Source organism: Polistes dominula, unplaced genomic scaffold, assembly GCF_049000335.1.
Source record: "Polistes dominula isolate Pdom_NZ unplaced genomic scaffold, Pdom_raw_medaka contig_533, whole genome shotgun sequence".
NCBI classification, from domain to species: domain Eukaryota; kingdom Metazoa; phylum Arthropoda; class Insecta; order Hymenoptera; family Vespidae; genus Polistes; species Polistes dominula.
Genome location: NW_028300886.1, coordinates 150,104 through 171,872, shown reverse-complemented (window position 1 = coordinate 171,872; position 21,769 = coordinate 150,104). Strand labels below are relative to the sequence as shown.

Below are 21,769 nucleotides of genomic sequence, written 5' to 3'. Positions count from 1 at the left end.
CTGGTTGCCTGGCGAGATGTTGCCACGGGAGTATCGCCTAGCAGCCAAAACAAGGGGGCTTTAATATATAAATGGGGAACAAGAGAACAAGAGAGAGATTTAGAGAGAACTATACGTGCGTACGAAGGTGTGATCGAGTGCGATTAAAAGGCGATTAATAAATTAACGATTTGCGAGATAATTTGAGCGAGAGTGTTCCCGGAAAAGTAGTTTAGTGCGTTCCTTTACTTTTGGTGTGTTTACTCTTGTTAACGTTTTGTTTTGTGTTCATTAAAGTGTTTTTCCTTAATCTTCTGTGTGGTACCGGTTTTCTCGGGGAAATCGGATATCCTTAGCTGGATACATAATAAGTGTTTTCCCTACAAATTGGGGGCTCAGCCGGGATATTAATATCAAATTCCGGTACTGCGGTGTGAGATTAGAAAAGGTGTTTAAGTAGTGGTGGACTGTGGAAGAAAGTTTGAAAAATGAATACCAATTCGTACGGTGATTTGACAGTGACGCAGCTTAAGGAGCGGCTACGGGAGTTAAACCAACTCTCTACTGGAACGAAAGCCGAATTATTATCGAGGCTGATGAATTTCGAGTTAAGCGGTGTGCAAGTGGCAAGAAATTCCGGAGAGGAGTTTCGAGATGAAGCATGCGCGGAGGTCACAGGAAGAGACCAATATTATGGAGCTGTTCCTCGAGATGTAAACACGAACGTCGAGGAACGAGACAATTTGCTTCACCTTGAGATAAGACAGTTGCAGCGAAGAATGGAGGAGATCTCTCAGCAATTGGCATCTGCTCCAGCCGAAGGGAGAATTTTGGGAAGACATAATTCTTGCTCGATGTTTCACGAAGAGGAGAGCCGATCGCGGATAAGCTTGATGGCAATTGCGGAGATGTTGAATTATTACGACGGCGAGTCACCTTATGACCACTGGGAACGGCAGTTTCTTGCCTTGAAAAGGATACATCGTCTATCGGACGGAGAAGCGACGGTGCTATTTAGATTGAGATTAAAAGGGAAAGCGGCGGAGTGGTTCCACTCAAAAGCGGAGTATTCAGATATGTCGAATGAGGACTTGCTTGACGAAACAAGGAAAATGTTTCGTCACCTCTCTTCTTGGGCGGACAGGAAAAGAGAGTTTCTGCAGCGGCAGTGGAAGCGTAGTGAGCGTTTTAGTGAATATTATCATGATAAAGTGATTCTGGGGAACCGTGTATCCGTTGGTGAAGAAGAGCTTATTGAACACTTGATCGAGGGAATTCCAGACTTGGTTTTGCAGAACACAGCAAGGATCAGGGGTTTCCGAGATAAATCTGAACTCTTCACTTCGTTTAAAAAGGTGCAGTTGCCGGTTGGATTCGAGACGAACCGTGAACAGAGTAAGCCGGAAAGAAGAGGGGAGTGGGCAGCAGGACGGAGGCCAATGGAAGTGGGTGAGGTAAAGCAGCAAGGATCGGATGGTCAACAGCGGATCCTCGAAGGTTGTCATAACTGCGGAGTGAGGGGACACCGTGCGGCCTTTTGCCCATCGAGGGAGAGAGGTATGAAATGCTTCAACTGCCAGGAGTTCGGTCACATCTCAGCCGGATGTCCCAAAAGGACGCCAACGGTGACGGTTGTGCGGGTCGACGAAGGTTCATCAGCAGATAAGGAATCTTTAAAGAAAACTGTTACGATAAATAATGCTAAGGTTTCCGCGTTGGTAGATACGGGCAGTGAAATTACGCTCATAAGAGAAAGCGCCTTCGCTGAAATAGGAGCGCCGCGAGTGGAAGATGAATGGGTCGTTTTCAGGGGTTTGGGTTCGGGCTTGATTAGGACACTAGGTCATTTTACGGCTGCTATCGAGGTTGACGGGGAAGAGTATGAAACCAAAATACATTTAGTACCTAACTCGTGTATGCGCCATGACCTCATCTTAGGAACAAATTTCCGTGACAACGTGAAATTGTTGATAGAGTCCGGGCACATTGAGATCCGGCGTTCGGGAAAAGCGCAACCAATGGAAGGCAATCTGCCGAACGTTTTAAGTATAAATGTTTGTGGCTCGGAGAGTCGAGTTGATAAGGATGGGATCTGTGGGGAAGTCGCTGCAATTTTAGAAGATACAGATTTTATTACAATTTTAGCAGAGAAGGTGAGACAACGGTTAGAGGAAAAGTTGGGTGTAAATCTTTCGGCAAGAAAAGAGGAAGTAGATGATTTAGTTTTAGAGGGTTTACAAGTAAAGCAGGTCAGCGAAAGGGGAGAGGGTTTAAAGCCCGCAAGGGGAAGTCCAACTAAAGGAACATCCAGTAAGCGTAAGAGGGATTCTTCTGCTCATGAAGAAAGTGTTAGTGATAGTGATATCGACGAATATTGGGTTAAAAACAAGAAAACTCCTAGGAACAGTGTTAAGAAAGGTAGTGGTAGGGGCAAGGGTGGAGATCATTCTAGCGCTATTACATTGTCTCCTAGACTAGCGGTAAAATTTAAAAAGGCCAGAGCATTGCGAAATAATTGTCACGGAATTTGTAAGCGGGTGAAAACGAGGGACAGAGGAAGACCAGAACGTAAGCCGAAAAAAAAAACATGAAAGCATTAGGGAAAAATATGTTGGAAGCTATAGTAATAATTTTCGTTCTTCTTAAGTAAAGACTCAATTTACCGTTTTGTTCATCTAGTAGTTTCAATTTTGTATGACTAGTTCATAAGATATTTGACTTTTTATATTATTAGTAATATTGTGTAATTGCGTTAAAACTTTGTACAGTGGTGTTGCGAGACAAAAGCGATGGAATGAATTTAAAATGTAAACGTGTGTGAGAGTTTAAGATGTGAAGCAAGTAAGAGTGTGAAGTTTTCATATTTTAAATCGAATGTAACGCAGCGTTGTCGCTTGTAATATGTGTAATTTCGTTGACAGTTTGTATAGCGTAAGCATTTGTGTTGGTTTTAAGAAGAACGAATATCTGAGGCCAGATATCATTTTCAGAATGGCCGAGTGTGGGAGTAGGAGCGTCTGTTGTATGTGTGTGTGCGTGTGCGACGTGAAGAAGCTTCAAGGGTACGTTGCCTGGTAGCATAAACAGGGGCAAGTTCGTGGCGTTTTGAGTCGTAGCCATGAGTGAGCGTTCCCTGGCAGCGCAAACTGAGACAAACTGGTTGCCTGGCGAGATGTTGCCACGGGAGTATCGCCTAGCAGCCGAAACAAGGGGGCTCTAATATATAAATGGGGAACAAGAGAACAAGAGAGAGATTTAGAGAGAACTATACGTGCGTACGAAGGTGTGATCGAGTGCGATTAAAAGGCGATTAATAAATTAACGATTTGCGAGATAATTTGAGCGAGAGTGTTCCCGGAAAAGTAGTTTAGTGCGTTCCTTTACTTTTGGTGTGTTTACTCTTGTTAACGTTTTGTTTTGTGTTCATTAAAGTGTTTTTCCTTAATCTTCTGTGTGGTACCGGTTTTCTCGGGGAAATCGGATATCCTTAGCTGGATACATAATAAGTGTTTTCCCTACAAATATTTACCTGTAAAATTAGTAAAACTTCTTTTTTGACGTGTGATTTTTTGTGACGTCCTAATGTTCGTAATATGTTAATAAATAGAAAAGCTGTAAAAGTAAAAACTGAAAAAAAGGTAAATGCTAAAATAGAAATTGGAGAGAGAAATGTTTCGATGCTTTCTGAAGTATTGCTGTTATGCAAATTGTGCTACGCTGCTCTGTAACAATTTTTCCAACCGTTTTTCAGTTTTCTTCTGTCTTCTTGCTTCTTTTCTTCATTTTTTTCTGTCTTCTTGCTTCTTAGCTTCTTTTCTTGATATCTTCATATATCGTCATATATCTTCATATTTTCTTCGTGTCTTCTGTTTTCCCGTTTTTCATCTCTTTAACTTTTGTTTAACCGTTATAACATTTTTGCCCGAATTCCATTTTTGTTCCAAAATTTTCCCTTTTCTACGAAATTCCATTGACTTATTTTTCAATGTAGCAGATTTTAAACAATTTGACAATCCTCTGTTTACTCTAATTGTGCCACAGACGTTTGTTTTATGCTTTAGTAACTCCTCTGCAACCTTTACACTATTGGAATAGTTATCCATATATACATCGTGCCATAAATTTAAATATGGCGATAGCACGGACAATATTGTCGCAATTAGCGATTTTCCTTGCGCGCAATATATTTCTAAATTGCATATATAACCAGATGTCGCCTCATACACCATACGGACTAAAATTCTATATTTTATAATTTTCGCAGGATTATATGTACGAAAAGATAGCCTGCCCCTCCATGGAATGATACCTTCATCCAGCGATAATTCTTTCTCAGGTTTATACATTTTTTGAAACTTTTCTACCAGATATGAGTAGACTGGTTTTATTTTATCAAGGCTTTCTTGGCAATGCTCATTATTACTGAAGTGCTAATACTTCCATAACTGCCGAAATCGGTTCCTTGGCATAGTATTCCCAAAAATAGGTGTATGTAATACAGGGTGAGTAGACCAATAATCGTCTTGTTCTGGTTTTTTTACTATTCCCATTAGGATAACAAGCCCTAAAAGTTTTTTCATTTCTACAACATTTGTATCAACCCAATCTTTATTCTTCGTTGATGCATTATTGTTATCATTATTCTGCTGATTATGATATAAGTTTGTTTGTGTGGCAAACAAATTAAATAAATCGTCCTCAATGAACAATTCCACAGTTGATAATATATCTGGTGTGCATGGTACCTGTAACCCAAACCGTTCCAGGCAAGCATGAAAGTCAGGTTTAAAATCAACTTCTGACCAATCATTTGCCACTGAGTTCTCTTCATCACTTTCAGATTCACTAATTATTAGTCTTCTCTTATTTTTGAATCGTCTCACAATTATATCGCTTCCACTGTCCGAATCATTTTCACTATCACAGGAATTATCCTCTTCTGATAACAGATCAGTATATATTTCCTCATCTACAAGCATTTTGAAGGATATCTAACGTAAGTTTTCCTATATTCGAAGGCAGCGAAAGACAGTCTCAAACTATCAAGACAAGCGTCCGCGAAAAAAGATTCGCGAATAACAGACTCTGGTGAATGAACCATTTTGCTGAGAGTAGTTTAGCGAACGTGTCACGAGAGGCAGCACTCGTAGTAAGGACAAACAAAAAATTTCCATTTAAGGGGACCTTCTATTCTGAGCACCTAAAAAAAAGGCTATTTTCGCGAATTTTTTCCAAGAAAACTATAAAAGATATCGATATAAAAGTTGTTGGGTTTGTTAAATTGAGTCTTAAACTATATAAATGAATTTTTATTTTTTCATTTTAATTAATTTTTTATTGCAAAAACAGTAGTATAAGAAAACACCTTAAAACTATAGTGCTTTGGTAGCTCCATCAGAACTTGAGAATGGCTTACCTGAAACATAAAAGTAAAATGGTTTTATATTCTGTATGACTTCAGCTACAAAGTGACAGTTTTATATAAAAATTTTATCAATAAATACAAAAATGGTGGACAAATTACAAAAAAAACGTAAATTTGACCTTTTTTTTCATTGTTTTTGACTAAAAATAAATAGTAAAAATTAAAATATAAGAAAAAACTCTCCGTCACTTTGTTACAGCTCATGTGTAGAATATGTGGATTAAATTTTATAAGAATCGGTTTACTGGTTCGTGAGATACGATGGAGCTAGTATTTCAAAACATAGTTTTGAGATAAACGCGTTTAAAGTTTTTTTCTACTCAAAATCGTTAAAGATTCTTACCTAAACTTAATCTGCGATGCCTGGACCGTACAATAGACCTTCTTCTTGTTCATATTCTTCAATTTCTTCCAGTCTTGCCTTCTTCCACTTTGATCTGGCATCTTTTGAGCACTCAGAGCTTCGACGGTTCGCAGATTCGATACGTCGGTCGTCGCGTCTTTTAGCAAAGTCGATCGCTCCTGGCCCAATTTTCATGCCCATCGTTCCCTTTATCTTCATAACTGTTCGGAATCCTTCGTTGAAGATACATGCCGAAACTTTGCACGCAATTTCAACAACTTTTTTGCCGTTAAACATGTGTTTAGGTGCCATGTGCCTTAGATTTGAGGTACTTTCACCAGTCGATGGAACACTTAGAATGCTTCGGCTTGGCATCAGTCGAATTTTTGTGGTAGTATCCTGCCCACAAATCTCGTTACGCATATCCTATGAAGAATTCAAATTTCTTCTGACTGCTAAACCGTAGATCTCTGAGAGTTCTTTCATCAATTTGATTGTAAATTTTTAGTTTTTACTTCAGGAACTTTTTTCACAACAGTCGTTTTTCTCTTCACTACTGTTTTTGCTACGGTTCTTATTTTTTTTGGCGGTTAGGCGTTTTTCTTTTAAATTTTCTTCTTTTGTATGAGAGCTTTTCTTGCCTTATTAGCGCGCTTAAAAATACGTTTTGCCACATGCAAAATACACTTCAACTTTTTAACAATGAAATCTTTACCGTATGGATGATAATAAAGCAGCATTTTAAAAGTCTTGGAGTCTCCGTAGCCGATATAAGAACCGTGCGCGCCGATCGCTCAGGAGAGCGGTCCGAGATAGTAACGTTCAGGCAGCAAAAAAATGTAGTTAGAGACATCGGATCTTTTTGAAATTTTAACACAATGTTTCTACATATATATACATTCGAAAAATGTAAAAAAAAAAAAAAATTTTTTTAAAACTGCAGAGTAGAAGGTCCCCTTAAGACAGTGTTATTTACGCTATATTATATTATTATTTAAAAATAATATATATACACAACAAAATTTTTTTAATAACCACTATGCCAACAAAACATTCTAGTTTTGCGAGGTGTACGTTGGATAATCACTATCCAGAGGAAAATGTGTTTTTTATACCATTTGTAAAACCTCATATTGACGAGGTTAGATGCAATAAATGGATACATGCGTCAAGGAGAGTGGATTTAACAGTAGAAAAAATTAATAAATATTCATATGCGTGCTCATAACATTTTATCGGTGGAAAAGGTACAACTGTAGAAAATCTTTTTATTAGAATTACCTGGATAAAATTTTCTTTTTCATCATTTTCACTAGAATTTTTTGTTGATTTAGCTTTTTGATATTCAGCATTAATGATACTTGAGGGATTATTTCCAGTTTTACGACCTTGATTCCATTTTTTTATTTTTTAAGTACAAGTCAGTGGTTCGAATCCATATTGAAGCGTATATTCTTCAAGTTTAAAAAGTAACGTGACGATATGTGAACAATTTAAAGATTCTGATGCTGGGATATTGACATGCAGCATTTATGATGTATCCATCTTCATAGAGACCTATTACCACATCATAAATCGTTAGTTACTTTAAAAGATGACTGGATTTTTGCCCTTAAATAATAAATATTATTACAGCTATTATCTTGCAAATTTTTTATACGATCGCTGATACAATATAATCTGCCTCTTCGGATGGATTTAGAATTACCACAAACAGGCATTAAATCATCATCTGTTACTTCATCATCATCGCTTTCCTGTAAACTTCTGCCCTGTGTTATATACTCATGTATAATACCATAACAAAATGAACGGGGAATAATCTATTTAGATGGAAAAATTTGCCAATTATCATAAGGATAAAAAGTTGTATGGATAGGCAATGGTGTAAAAGTATCTTTTGTCAATGTTGATCAAGATGTAGATGCCGATGTGACCGTTGAAGATGCTTGTAAGCGTTGTTGTTTCTTAATTAACCATACTCCTTTATCAATACCTTCAAAAATAACTCCTTCTCTTCCATTATTTATACAATCATTGACCCTAATGCATTCCAATAAAAGATTACGAAATTATAAAGTTCTAAATAACTAATAAACTAATTACTTAGAATCATCAATTAAATGTATTCAAAATTATTTTTGACATTAATGTAATGAATAAAAAATGAATAGCAAATTTTTTTCACAGTTATTGGATATAAATTAGAGTGACTGAATTGAAATTAGACTGACTGAAATTTATTTATTATATCATTTGTTTATTACCATTTATATTTCATTCATATTTCACTCTGAAATAAATCTTAAATTTATAATTATTTTCCATTTCTCTTGTTACAGTTTGAATTTACCGCTAGTTTTTTACTAGAGTTTTTATACTAACCTGTCAATTAATTCTTTTTTTTTTCCCGGTAACTTTCAAGTTACGGCACGCAAGCCAACGTTTTAATGTTTAAACGCTTTAACTGTTGCAAATTTTAATTCTGCTCCAGGAACGTCGTCTTCGGTCAAAAACATGTTTTTTATAAGTCAACTTTACCATGTGTTTAAATAGAGCTCTTACAGTGTATGTCCCTACCGAACTACTAGCGCTGCTAGTGAGTAATTTTTCGTACTTCAGGAAAATCGTTCATTGGGAGAGGAAAACAGTTTAAACCAATGTTTCCTGATCGTCAAATGTTTTGCTATAGTATGTCTATCTATACAAACGTCGATGTGAAGCATCATCGTTGGCGAAAATAAGTCATGCCAGCGTAACAGCGGCCCGCAAAGTGTTAAAACTTCATCTTTAAGTGCCATACAGTTCACTGTTTGCGCCTCAAATATTTGTAAGAGAAATTAATTCCGCAAAATAAAAACATTTTATATAAATCATCAATACTTTTTCCTGGCAGCTCAAAAATAGATATAAGATTTTGTAAATCTTCGTTATCTTTGAGAATAGAAATTATACTTTTTTATCCTTTTTTTTATAGAAGCTACTGGTTGAGTCACATCCAGAAAATGCATGGGCAAATAATATAAATGGTTTTAAATGCCGATGATTTGATATCGAATATAAAGTATTTGTTGTTTTGCTCGATGTCAGTTTATAAAAAAGAAGATTTTCCATTTTCGGAGTAAGTGCAATTATTAGAACAAATAAGTCCACGTCATTACCGACTATTGCCACTAAATCACATTTTTTGTTGAATTCAAGAGCGGTTTGGACGATCAAACAATCTGCATCTTAATCGTCAATTTGAGTATTGATATTGTGTCTCCGTAAATACGCAGATGACATCTGTACAAATCTATACTTGTTCGCAACATTTGAAAGAAATTTCGCTTGACTTAAATTGACCAACTAATCTTCTGCTATCGAAACATTAGCACCTACATTTATCAACCCTTGACGGTATCTTTCGTACGACTTTATTCCAATCAATTCATTATTATAACCATCGAAAACTATCAGAGCATTAGATTTAAAATTTTAAACGATATAATCTAAGTATATTCGAAAAATATCGCCGAACTTCATACTATGTTGCCAACTAATGTAGTAAAGTAACCAACCTCCATCGATCTCATAATTAGAAGACTTTAATAATTGTTCAGACGAAATACTTGTTTTAAAGATTTTATTAAGTTCAGATTTAGCTGTCTTTCTCATCAGCCCACTTTCGTCAAATAAACTTAAAGGAAATGGCGCCAATTCGTACGATAGTGCATTACGCTGTTTTTCTTCATCGCCATTAAAAGCAATGCAAGATTTTTGGAAGAGTAAAAAAGAATCTACGGATAAGAAATTGTGGAATCTTAAAGGAAATCCATATTTGGCTACTGATAATGGTTGTATGTTGTAAACTTTTGACATAGAAGCTTCGGCAACGCTATTACTTAACACTGTAGCCATACTTTTTTGTCCCATTTCTATTGCCAAATAGCAATTAATGTTTGGACCTCTTATTATTCCAGATGATAAAGAAATTAAAGAATTATCGGGTTGAAAGGGATTATGTTGTTGAAGTCAAAACAAAAGTATCTATGTCTTTATCGTCTTTTTTATACGACTACTAGACAGATCCACTTGCTGTTCACTTAAAATTGAGGAAAAGTCGAAATAATTTTCTAATAATTTTCTATTCCATTATATTGAATACTGATGGCATGGTTCATAAATATCAAGCGACAATAGAGCGTGTAACCTCTCTGCCCTGAGTAAAATCTATTCCAAAAAAAAAAAAAAACGGTTTAACTTTTGTTCTATGATAATATCCGGCCACACACCAGACCATGCTTTGTCTGTTCTTCGAACTGTAAAGTAACCTTCTGTAGTAAAAAGCTCGTACTCTTCTGCACCCATAACATTTACTAAATTTGCCATATCCTGTAAATACATTTGTGCTGATTTTGCTTAAGCAAAATGACCAGTTGCAGGAAATAACAGTAACATTTTTTCAATACTTTGTAGATGTAAATAAAAATCATCCATTTGTTCAACTTCTAAAAATTGTAAAGCAACAGTAATGCTTTTAAAGTATTGAATTCACAGTTTTGCTGTGTTTGTTAAATTTTCAAGTGACTGTAATTTCATTATTAATTTATTTGTTAAACGTTTCAATGTTAAATCAGCATTAAAATAACCGAGATGCGGAGGATCTTTCGCTCAATCCCTAAAAAAATGTTTAACAAATTGTTCACTTTCTTGCGTCATATTAAACATTTTACAAATTTTTATAGCTAAAGCTGCAAAAGTTAAAATGTGAGCTCGTAAAGCTCTAGCATAGGCATGCCTGTTTAACATTTTTTTCACGGATTCACTGTTGCCGATAACTCTTCTTAGCCACTTCCTTCCATAGTGGGCCTAATTGCACCTAAGTATGACATCAGTAAATCAAACCCACCGAAACGAATCACAATATTTTTTAAATTTAACACTAAACCTACCGACATTTCATGTATACCTAACCTTACTATGAGCGATCAAATGACCGCTTCAAAATAGCATATGTATCTTAGTAAAGTAGATAGTAAACAAAATATTTTTCTGATGCTACAATAAAAACTCGTTCCCCGCTTTTCGATATTGTATGTTTTGTTTACTTTTATGCATTTTTATCACATTTTTTAAAAATTACAGCATTTTGTATTGCACATTTTCCACATACGTATTTTTTACATTTTATACAAATTTTGTTTGTTTTATTGACTTAACAATATCTTATTTGACAAGATGTCTGTTCAGAAGAACCCGTATTTGTATTTATTATTGTTTTGGATGAGCATTCCTTGCTTATCTGTTTCTCTTTCTGATATTCGGTCCCAAGTTCTTCTGCCAATTGAAATAAAAACTCTCGCCTCGATATTTCCTCACCCGTCCTTTTAGTAATTTCATAATAGCTTTTTTGACTGCAGCTTTCGACTTTTTAGAACATTCAGCCTTCGCCCGATGCACTTTTTTCCTCAGTTTCATTTTCTGTAAATAAATAATACAAAACACAATTATATACCTTACTTGTTAAGAAGTAACTTGATAAAATTTGCCATATTACGGAATTCATCAAGTAGTTGTAGCTGCAAAACTGATGAACTTCGATTGTAGTCCAAAAGTACTCATCATATGAGGTTTAAATGTAGCATACATATTATTAATATTTTCTTAGTACATATTGCTTATTTTAATGACACAAAAAAGTATACGTAGTTTGGATCTTAAATAGTGGCAACTATTTATTCACAACCGATAGAAAAGAGTTACATTTTTGCACCTGTTACTGTCCTTGAAAGTAGTCACCAGCGTTGTGTAGAACCCGTTGTCATCGATTTGGAAGGCCTAGTATACCGTTAGCAGAGCCTGTTCTGTTGATGGAGACGGTTTTGTTGGTGCGAATGGAGCGGTCTACTGCCATGTCTCATCCAGTGTTACGATATGGCGTAAGAAAGCCTCTCCTTCGCACATATAGCGCTTCAAGTTCATCTGAGCAGCGTCGTAATGCATCTATTTCTGCATTTCCGTTAATTCATGCGGAAACCATCGTAACATTCGCTTCAGAACTGTTTCAGAGACTCGAGAGGCAGTAGACCGCTTTATTCGCACCATCAACAGAACAGACTCTGCTAACGGTATACCACGTCTTCCAATCTGCTGGCAACGGTTTCTATACTACGCTGGTGACTACTTTGAAGGACAGTAACAGATGCGAACATGTAACTCTTTTCTATCAGCTGTGAATAAATAGTTGCCACTATTTAGGATCCAACCTACGTATAAGTAAATCTTTCTGTCGAAATACAACAATTACAAAACAATTTCATATCGTAGATAATTCTGGCGTGTAGGAGCTTTTGGGAATTTCTTTCCCTAGACACTAGAAGCGTTAAGGTGCGTTCTCACTAACGCGAGGAACGGGCCGCGGAGAAAAGAATGGGCCAATGAGACTCCGTGCGGAGGAAAGAAACTTCCGATTATGTTTTTGATCCCGTGGGACGAGATTTTATTTATCGGCGTGGTGTGCCACGTGCTTACGTACAAAGGTTACACAGAAAATAATGTTGGGCAAGAGCGCGATGAGAAGAATGCGACCGGACGGTTCGACGGGCGAAGCAAGAGTGATGATATTTTTCTGCGTGTGCACCGCCACGGCAATCCAGGCATCCGGAAGTAGAGAGAGCCACGGTCGCAGTGGTCACTCTTCCGCTCTGACCAATCAAAGGCGTGGTCAGGCCAATCAGATGCCCCTGCGGAACCGCGTCACGAGGTGCTTGCGTATGTTAGTGCTGGCGGCCGAGAGGTGTCAGCACTTTTCCTGCGCGCGCTGCTACAGCTGCGCGCTGTTGGCCGAGAGGTGTCGGCACTGCGCTGGTGCGCGACGCCACAAACTTAATCTACACAAATTACTTGATATAAAATTTAATCAATGCAGAAATAATAAAACAATTATTTTTTATTTATTCTCATTGTATTAAAAAAGTACAAATGGGGTGTCTTTAAATAGACTGCTATTAATTCTTCGAATGGAATTAAGCGTTGTATACAAAATTATTCTCTATTATTATTATTATTATTCAACTGTGGTGCCGGTAGGACTCGCACTGCTATGCAGGGAATCTCTCAACGAGGCGAGATCCCTGCCAATCGCAGGAGCGAAAAGACCAGTCATATTAAAATTATCATTAATATGGGCGTTCCAGTTGGTGGGCGATGCACGATTGGCTGTGGTAAAGCGCAAGCCTCTTGCTCGGTCGGTCCTCTCCCGTTTGAGGCCATGTATGCCAACAATATTGACCTAGCTTGCCCCAAGTGAAGAGGGAGATCGGATGGGACCCATCACGGCAGACAATCTTGTGGTGTTAACGTCCGCTCCAGCTGGTAGTTCAGACACTTTAATCCATTCAAGGGCCGCGGAATTCGTCCCATGTGTTGGTTTTCCAACAACCATCTTATATTTATCGGCTAGTCTGTAACAGACTCCCGAAACCCGTGCAACCAATTTGGGGCTTCACCGAACTTGCCCCGCCGTAGTGTCTTCACTAGGGAAGACGACGTCGGAGATGGCCTGTAGGCCTTCTGGGTTCAGCCTCTCCACGCGTGCCCTATATACCCCAGAAGGTTCTCGTTAGGCGTTGTTCCATTCGGGAAACAACCCTGCGGAAAGGGATTCCAGTCCGCGAAGTTACGCTCCGTGTTTTGCGTAACGGTGGCAGTCACAAGCACAGATGTAACATAGGGTGAGACATAACACTTGTATGCGTTATGATTATCAGCAGTGACTCTGCCAAAGAAACTAGACGGCACAGCTTGTTGTTCACCAGCCTCTAGTATCGGCGGCTGGGGTATGCCCGCGTCAGGAACGTTGACTTTGACGAAATCACCCTGAGATGTAACAGCGTTAGCTACGCTGCGCATGTACTTAGCTATGGGCCCCGGTGCAACGAAGTCATTAAAGAAAAGATTCAATGGGGATTCCTCATCTGCAAATCTGTCCTCGGTATTAACCGATCTAACATGATCGATTAGTATTGCGTTTAACGCACTAGTGTATACGTGCTGGAACGCACAATAAGGAATTTCTCTTCGAAGCCGAGGATTCTCGATCTCCAAATCCGCGTAGACACGTTTGCACAGTAATGGAAAGGTGGAAAAGTCCATGTTGTGAGAGTAGATATGTCTCCCAGGCAATGTGCCATTGTACGCGCTGTCCACATAGAGTGGCTCGTCCACAAGCTTTTCAGTTTATGCCTTTCTCAAATTGGGAACCGGCCTGGTAGCCCTAACCTCAGCGGGATCCTGAATCACCGGTGGTGTCGCCTTTGGTAGAGGTCTTCCCCTCCATCCCGCGCTTCGGAGGGTCAGTCAGCCACGGTTGATCTTAAAATCTGGCCTCTGTTACCTCTGTTTGGCTTCGACTTGGTCGTACCAGTCGCCGCCCTCTTCAGCCTTTTTCATGTTATATTGCTGCATCCTCCTTTGCTGACGATTCATTTTGTTCATCTGAGTCTTGTCAGGAATAGAAAGTTCGATATTGTATCAAATTATGAGCTCCGCTCTGGTATAAATTGTAATAAACTAATTCCGAACAAAATGTAAATTAAAGCAACTAAAAACGACATAATATTGGAGTACGCGCGCAACCGCCGAAGTGAAAGCATGCTCCTTTGTCGTCGAGTCGATAACTTCGCACTCTTCGTCAAAGGTATTCGAGAATTATCACGTATCTTGCTGCCAAAGAAACGAGTATAGGCGCGTAAAGATAAATGTGAAATGTGAAAAAGGTGAAAATTGAACATCATCCCCATACAAAATTAATGTTGAGGAGGAGGAAAGAATTGCAAAGTGAATAACGCTTTGTCTTTATTTGAAAAGATAACGTATTAAAGATTCTAACTAAATGAAAAACTCATAATACAATGTCTTCGACAAATATTTTACAAAATATTTGAAACCAAAAGCAGATGGAAAAAATCAGATATTATATGCCTAATTTCAATAACTACACCTGATGGATAGAATTTTCCAAGTAACAGGTTACGACCAACCGTTAAATTTACACAAAGAGATTATAAATACCTCAAACTATGTCAATGTGAAAAACATTAAACAAGGTAAACATGGTTAATCTCCACAGAGAACATATCACAAGTAAATACATAAATAGATGAAGAACAAAGCTTACAGTTAAATAATGTTTATCTGAAAGAAACTGTAAATATAACAAACAAACACTGAATTTAAATCTAACGACTCAGCTTAAATCAAACGTTTGAAAAACTATTACAGAACTTGTCTGGGGATAGACAAGGAAAAATCTCAAATACGTGAGGAGGAAGAGTACAACCTCCCAAAAAAAAAAAAACAGGGCTCATCTGTCCCGGATGTTACCACCCTGTAAGGGCTCCTAGTCAGGTTTACGGCAGGGTCACGAGGACTAGCGGGTACGTTGACGCTACCCGAAAGGGATGTGCTGGATGATTCGTATAGCGCAGTTCCCGTGGAAACTCCCGGCGTCAACGCGTCGCACCCACGGGAGTGTCAGGATGTCGATGAAGGAAGTAGGTGAACGGAAAGGGCGGATGATTAATTCCCGCCCTTATAGCCAAAAGCTCTCGCAACAACAGGGGTAGTTACGAAGGTGATCACCCCCCCCCCCCACTTCTTGAGACACCGCGTTCGAAGACGGTCTGACACTCTGAAGTAATAATATAACTTATGGAGAAACAAAAACAAAATCAAAATCAAAATAAAAAAATGGAAAAAGATGGAAGATAGATCGCTGAGCAAAGCGACAAAGGTGAAGATTCTCAGCTTGCGAAGGAGACACGACAGGATGGAGAGAGAGAGAATCTCGCGCAAGCGTGATCTCTCCTTGCTAATATGATTATTATTATTAACTGGCATTAGGGACTCGAAAGCTCATTGCCGCACGTACCAAATCCCGCCATTGTTCCCGTCCCTGAGCGCGATCCTTCTATTCGTGGTCTTCGTATCCTATTTCTTTCAGGTCCCTTTCTCTGTTAGGAATTAAAATATGTATGAATTTTCAAAATGTTTATAATAGGACGAATGTACAATTCTTATGTGAAAGCTATAGCTATTTTAACACTACGATTAATATACAAATCCATTCGATAATTTAAAATAAAACATATTATATATGAATCGTAATAAGCAATAACGTCTTAATCAACATTTTTTTTCGCAATTTAGTCAATATAATATTCGGGCTTAGACATAATTAGTTGATCAAAATACACTGTCAACAAATTTTTTTCAACAATGTTAATTAAGACGTTATTGCTTATTACCATTCATATAATTTTATATAATTTCAGTACTATAATCTTATGTACTATAGATTACTTTTAAACTGCAATAATTAATATTATTATTACGTAACTCCTTAACACTAGATTTACCAGCTATTTAACACGTTGCGTACCGCGTCACCCGTACATGGGTGACACTTTTCTTGTTGAAGTTAAATAAGATTTTCAGTTGCATTTTGAAAACAAATTTAATGGAACAAGTTCTGAAATATAAATATAGAATATACAGCGTAGAAATATAAAAAATATACAAATAACACTCTACTTTTTATTAATTTTATATAGGATGACATATTATAACATTATACTATGTCGCATGAAATTCGTTGAAACAGTCCAAGCACATCTATGGCGATTTTAGGCAATTCAAACAATACGTTGTTTTTTTAAGGTTTTTTTTTGCTTGTTGGCGTTCGACCATTTTCTTTTCTTTTTGTAACAAAGTACGCACATCTTTCTTACAGGCTTCCCCTGCTGATTTCTGCGGATCTCCAAGTGGTGAGACAGTTTCCTTTTTTTGAGTCTATTAGGGTTGGGCACAGTATCTATTAAGGACAACCATTCAGTGACTGAAAGTTCACGGAATTTTCTTATATGTATTTTTTTTTTGTGTACCTCTCTGATACACTATATTGTGCATTTACTATCGTTGTACCTAAAAGTAAATATATTGCTAATTTGTTGCAATATATAGTTATTATAATAGTTATTGCACTTTTACCAATATTATACTCACTTATCGCCAAAGGTTTCATTTTCGTAGGACGCCCGCGACATGTAGAATTCGAGCTTGGAGTCATGATGGGAGGATGTTTTGTGGATAAGATTGTGACATCGCGAACATCTCTCCATTTTAGTACTACAATACCATTTGGATCTTCTCGTGCCACCATTTCACCTTTTTTCAACGGATACGACATTACACAACTTGGCATATTTTTTTTTATTGCGCTGTATCGTTCCAACCACATGCGTCTTAGAATTTAAAAATTTAAGTGCTAATTCATAACTAGTGTAAAAATTATCAACAAACAAAGTACGCCCTTCTTTCAATAATTTGTCTGTAAGTTCAGTGCAGACACTCTCTGCTATGCCAACTTTTCTTTTTCCGCCGGTATCTCGTCCAGAATATATTTTTGAAGACCATGTGTATCCTTTGGTGGAACATAGTTTGAACAGTTTTACACCGTACTTATGTGACTTTTTTTGAATATACTGCCGAAATACTAGTCGTCCCCTCCACGGAACCATTGTCTCGTCGACAATAATGTCTTTGCCTGGTGAAAAAACCTTTTGATAATTAACCATCAATATGTCTACAAGTGGTAAAATTTTTCCAAGTCTGTTATTTTGTACTATCGTTTCATTGTTAGCAAAATGCAAGTTTGATAGCAGTTCTTCCAATCGATTGCGGGACATTGTGCTGCGCGGCAATGAAAAATTGTATACAGGATCCGTTGACCAACATTTCTTTAGCGGTGTTTGTACTAGACCCATCCAAATCATTAATCTAATAAATTTTTTAATTTCTTCGGAAGTGGTGAGATTACATTTATTTTATCCAGCGTGACCAGTCGTTTTATGTTCAAATAATTTCTGCTCTGCATATCTATTAGTTTCTGTGACTAAAAGACTTATTACTGTTTCATTCAAGAATAGCGAAAGAACTTCACCAGGGCTAATTCAAGACGGCAAATCCAACAAAGGCCCACTTTTTCCAGTGAACGGAAATGATTGTTGCCTACTATCGAACTCGTTCCATTGGATATTTTTCACTGAATTATCAGCTGTTTTCAATTTCTCTTCTTCGTCTAAAGCTAGTTCTTCTAGTAATTCTTCAATATCTTCACTTGCATATGATTCATCAGTATCCGAGCTTGAACTCGACGAAATTCTATTTCTAACTTTTCTTCTAAAACTCACAACGTTTTCATCACTACTCTCATTTTCAATTGTACTTTCACGACGTCTAATAAACATTTTTGGGATAAAAAATTACTGAGGTGCGTTTCAGAAAAAGTATGCTTCTAAACTGAATAATTTATTCATGAAAGATGCATGCTTTCCAGGGAAAGCGATAAACGTTTCCAAATCCAAAATAAGCTACTTACCAATAAGATTATTTCAGAACAAAACAATGTATCAATTACATAGGTCGATAGCACTGTAAGTGTAGATAATCGACAATGCATGGATCTACTAGAGTTAAATTGTTGGTTTTCCTGCATATCTCTCCGTTATCGTTCTAGTGCGCCGAGAAAAAACTTGGGCCCGGAGGAAACAAAACGTAACAACGCTTGATACGCAACGTGTTAACCTTTTCGCTACGGAGCGCTTGCGCCAAAATGTGATCGCTGTGAACGGACCGCATTACTGAGTAGTTGACACTGAAGTACGAAGTGCTACGAAGTAATTGGAAGTCGTTTCTTGTTCTCTAAATTTTACAATGACATTTATTATATTCAGTAATATCATCTTACTTTCTAAAATATAAAAATGTATAATCGAAATTTATTTTTTAAAATATTTTATTTTAATGTTCATGTGATATTTTTTAATACAACGAAATGACTAAAGTATTTAAAGCCAAACCTAATATTAATTATCAACTTTGGTGTGATAAATTTGAAAGCATGGTACCACACATAACCCCACATTACATTGTGAACAATAGTATTTCGACTCACGTCTTTTTCCTCGTTTACTGCAGACGACACATTTTCGAACTTAATTTTTTTTTTGACGCCTCATTCGAATATATAGACGGGAAATGCCTTTCAGAAAGTCTTTCAGGATTATTATTATTTCGTGAAACTGAACATCTCATATCTAATGTTTGTTTCCCGTATGTTTGCAATAATTGTCTTATAAGAGTTGAATGAAATTTGGCAAACGGTAATTTTGTCGCAGTTGCTGATTGGAATAAACTATATGCATCCCACATAATCATGTCTAGCATGTGAAAAAAGTATTTTTTATACCATTTTAAGCTTTTACAAATACATTCAACCGATTTTGAAACCATATCAATGTTGTCAACGGCTCCCATATTGGCATTATAATCAATGACGCAGGTCGGTTTTTGTCTTGGTAGTCCGGTACGATAATCTATCTTAGTTTTATCAACGATGTCTACCGAATGGCAAGTTGTTATCATCCAAACATCGCGTTTGTCATGCCATTTTAATGCTAATAAATTATTGCACGAATGGAATTATATCTCGCCTCTTTTTAAGTGATTGGAAATTATGGGCATATTTTTACGGTTTTTTTTTACCGTTCCGAAAGCATTTGTTTTCTGACGTTGTAATTTTGTAAATAAAGCGGGACTTGCATACCAATTATCGACAAATACGGTATGGCCTTGTTCAAGATATGGTTCTAAGAGTGTCATAACGACACTTCCTGATTTTCCTAAATTGTCATTGGACTGTCCGTTAAAATCTGTAGTTTTTCCTGTATATACAATTTATGATAGTCAATTGCTTAAGGCATGCAGCGTTGCCAGATACTCGATTAACAAAAGTATCTCATATAAAGTATGAAATCAAAGTATATATGGTATGAACGTATATATACGCTCTTCGTACCCAGGCGCCCACTTTTCCAGAGCGTATATATATACGCTCTTCGTACATGAATGGTCATTCTTCGAGGGCGTATATATACGCCCGTCGGAGCGAAAGGGTTAAGCTCTGAGTGAAGTTTTCTTTCACTAAGAGATCGATAGTGTATTTATAACAATTCTATTTCCCTCGATAAACATCTTACGATTTTGATTCTATCTGTGACTATTACATTCAGCATTCCATTTTTATTGTTTGAATTTGGAAAAGTGTAGTTTTTATCACCTATTCCACCCACTGATAATGCAGGTGCTCTTTTTTATATATGGTAATATTATATTAAATAAATCCTACAATTATCTTACTCTTGAAACTGTGCATTCGTCTCATTCTCTCGTAACTTAGTTTTTTGAAGGTTTCACTTCTAACACTCATAGATATTAATTTTTAGTTTCAAAAAAATATAAACTTTTGCTTACGTTTAATTGTCCAAAAAAAGGTATACATTTTTAAAAACATTAGGATAAATAAACAATTCAGTAATCAATTAACCTTACTTTTGGGTTTAGTAATTATTATAGTATAACAGATAGTTATAGGCAGACATTTGTTTTTGAGAAAATAAAAAGTTTTTAATAAGAAAAATACTTTGTATTTATTTTAAATAATATAAAATTCACTGTTTTTAGAAAGTAGTATTCTACTTCGAAGCATATAGCTAATAAAAAAATATAGTCTATTGTAAAAGCTGTTGTAACTGAAGAAAGGCCTAAAGTTAAAGCACACATTGCTATTAAAAATATTTAAGTTGGTTGCAAAATAAAATGTTTCATTGTGGCTAGTATTTAACCACTTGACCTATGATATAACTTCACGGTGGTGGTGCCTTGCGCGACGATTTAACCAGCGCTACAGTGTCCCATTCCTCACACTTCGCTTCGCTTCGAAGCGCTTCGGTAAAACCAAGATATTTTGACATGTTTAAAATCTTTTTTGCTTCGGGACTAAATCTATATTGTTTTTAGACATTTAAAGTACACTTTAAGCTAAAAAAATCGATTTTTTGAAAATTTTAGAGTAGTGTTACTCCTCAAGCAGCGCCTCAGCGTGTTGGTAGGACGTATATTATACGTAGCTTTCAGTTTTGATACAGAAGCATCATGACGTTTGGTATACGTCATTATAGGTCAAGTTGTTAACACGTTATTTACAAGCAGTATGGTTAAAGGGTAAAATCTTATCGGATGTTTTAAAAGAAAAAAATATGCCGGAGCAAACGTAAAGTTCTTTTTTTTTTTGAAAATTTTGTTTAAATTTCAAATGTCCCTTTATAATAATCTATTACCGATTAGAAGAAAGTATATTGAATGCCATACGAGTTGAAGCCGAGAGATGTTGAACGGTGTTTCTGTATTTGTAAACAACTGCTTAAAAGAAAAAAACTGAAAGGATTTTAGCATCGCACTATAACTAGTGACGAAAAATAGATTTGTTACAATCTCATGCACTGAAAATTATTGGGTTAATCCCGTTCACGCCTATGCGCTGACGGCTAAACCGAATATTCACGGATATAAGGTAATGCTTTGTATTTGGTAGGGCCAGCTTGGTGTAGTATATAATAGCTTAGTAAAACAGTCTGAAACAATCACAAGGGATCTTAATCAGAGGCAATTAATGCGTTTGAGCCGAACATTGAATGAAAAACGGCCGCAATACCTCGAAAGACACAATAAAGTTATTTTGTAACATGACAATACTCGGCTTCATGTTGCAAAAATTGTCAAAACGTACTTAAAAACGTTTGAAATAGGAACTTTCACCCTATCCGCTGTATTTTCCGAACGTTTCTCTCTCTGATTATACCTTTTTCGATCGATTGCACACGGCCTTGCGTATGAGCACTTCCGATTTTATAAACAAGTCCAAAATTGGATCAATTCGTAAATCTTTGCAGAAGATGACTAGTTCTTTCAACGCGGGAACCGATTACTGGTGGAATAATAGGACAAGTTAGTGAGAAATAATGGACAATACTTCGAAACATAAATGTATCACCAATTTTTTAAAATAATGGTTTGAATTTAGAAAAACTGGGGAAGCAAAGCTGTATACCTACTATGATATGAAAGAGATATTGCCGTTG

General features: G+C 36.8%; 1 protein-coding gene across 1 annotated transcript; it reads right to left on the bottom strand.

Moving 5' to 3' along the window:
- Positions 1-5,150: 5,150 nt before the first annotated feature.
- LOC149033530 (uncharacterized) lies at positions 5,151-6,705 on the bottom strand. The gene is made up of 2 exons (XM_089177055.1): positions 5,748-6,705; positions 5,151-5,395 (listed from the first exon to the last, which is right to left on the bottom strand). The coding sequence occupies exon 1, from the start codon at positions 6,168-6,170 to the stop codon at positions 5,754-5,756; it is 417 nt and encodes a 138-aa protein (XP_089033181.1). The 5' UTR covers positions 6,171-6,705; the 3' UTR covers positions 5,151-5,395; positions 5,748-5,753.
- Positions 6,706-21,769: the final 15,064 nt, after the last annotated feature.

What these genes read in the sequence shown, in the direction of transcription:
- LOC149033530 (XM_089177055.1), bottom strand. Translation starts at nt 6,170, where the DNA reads ATGCGTAACGAGATTTGTGGGCAGGATACTACCACAAAAATTCGACTG.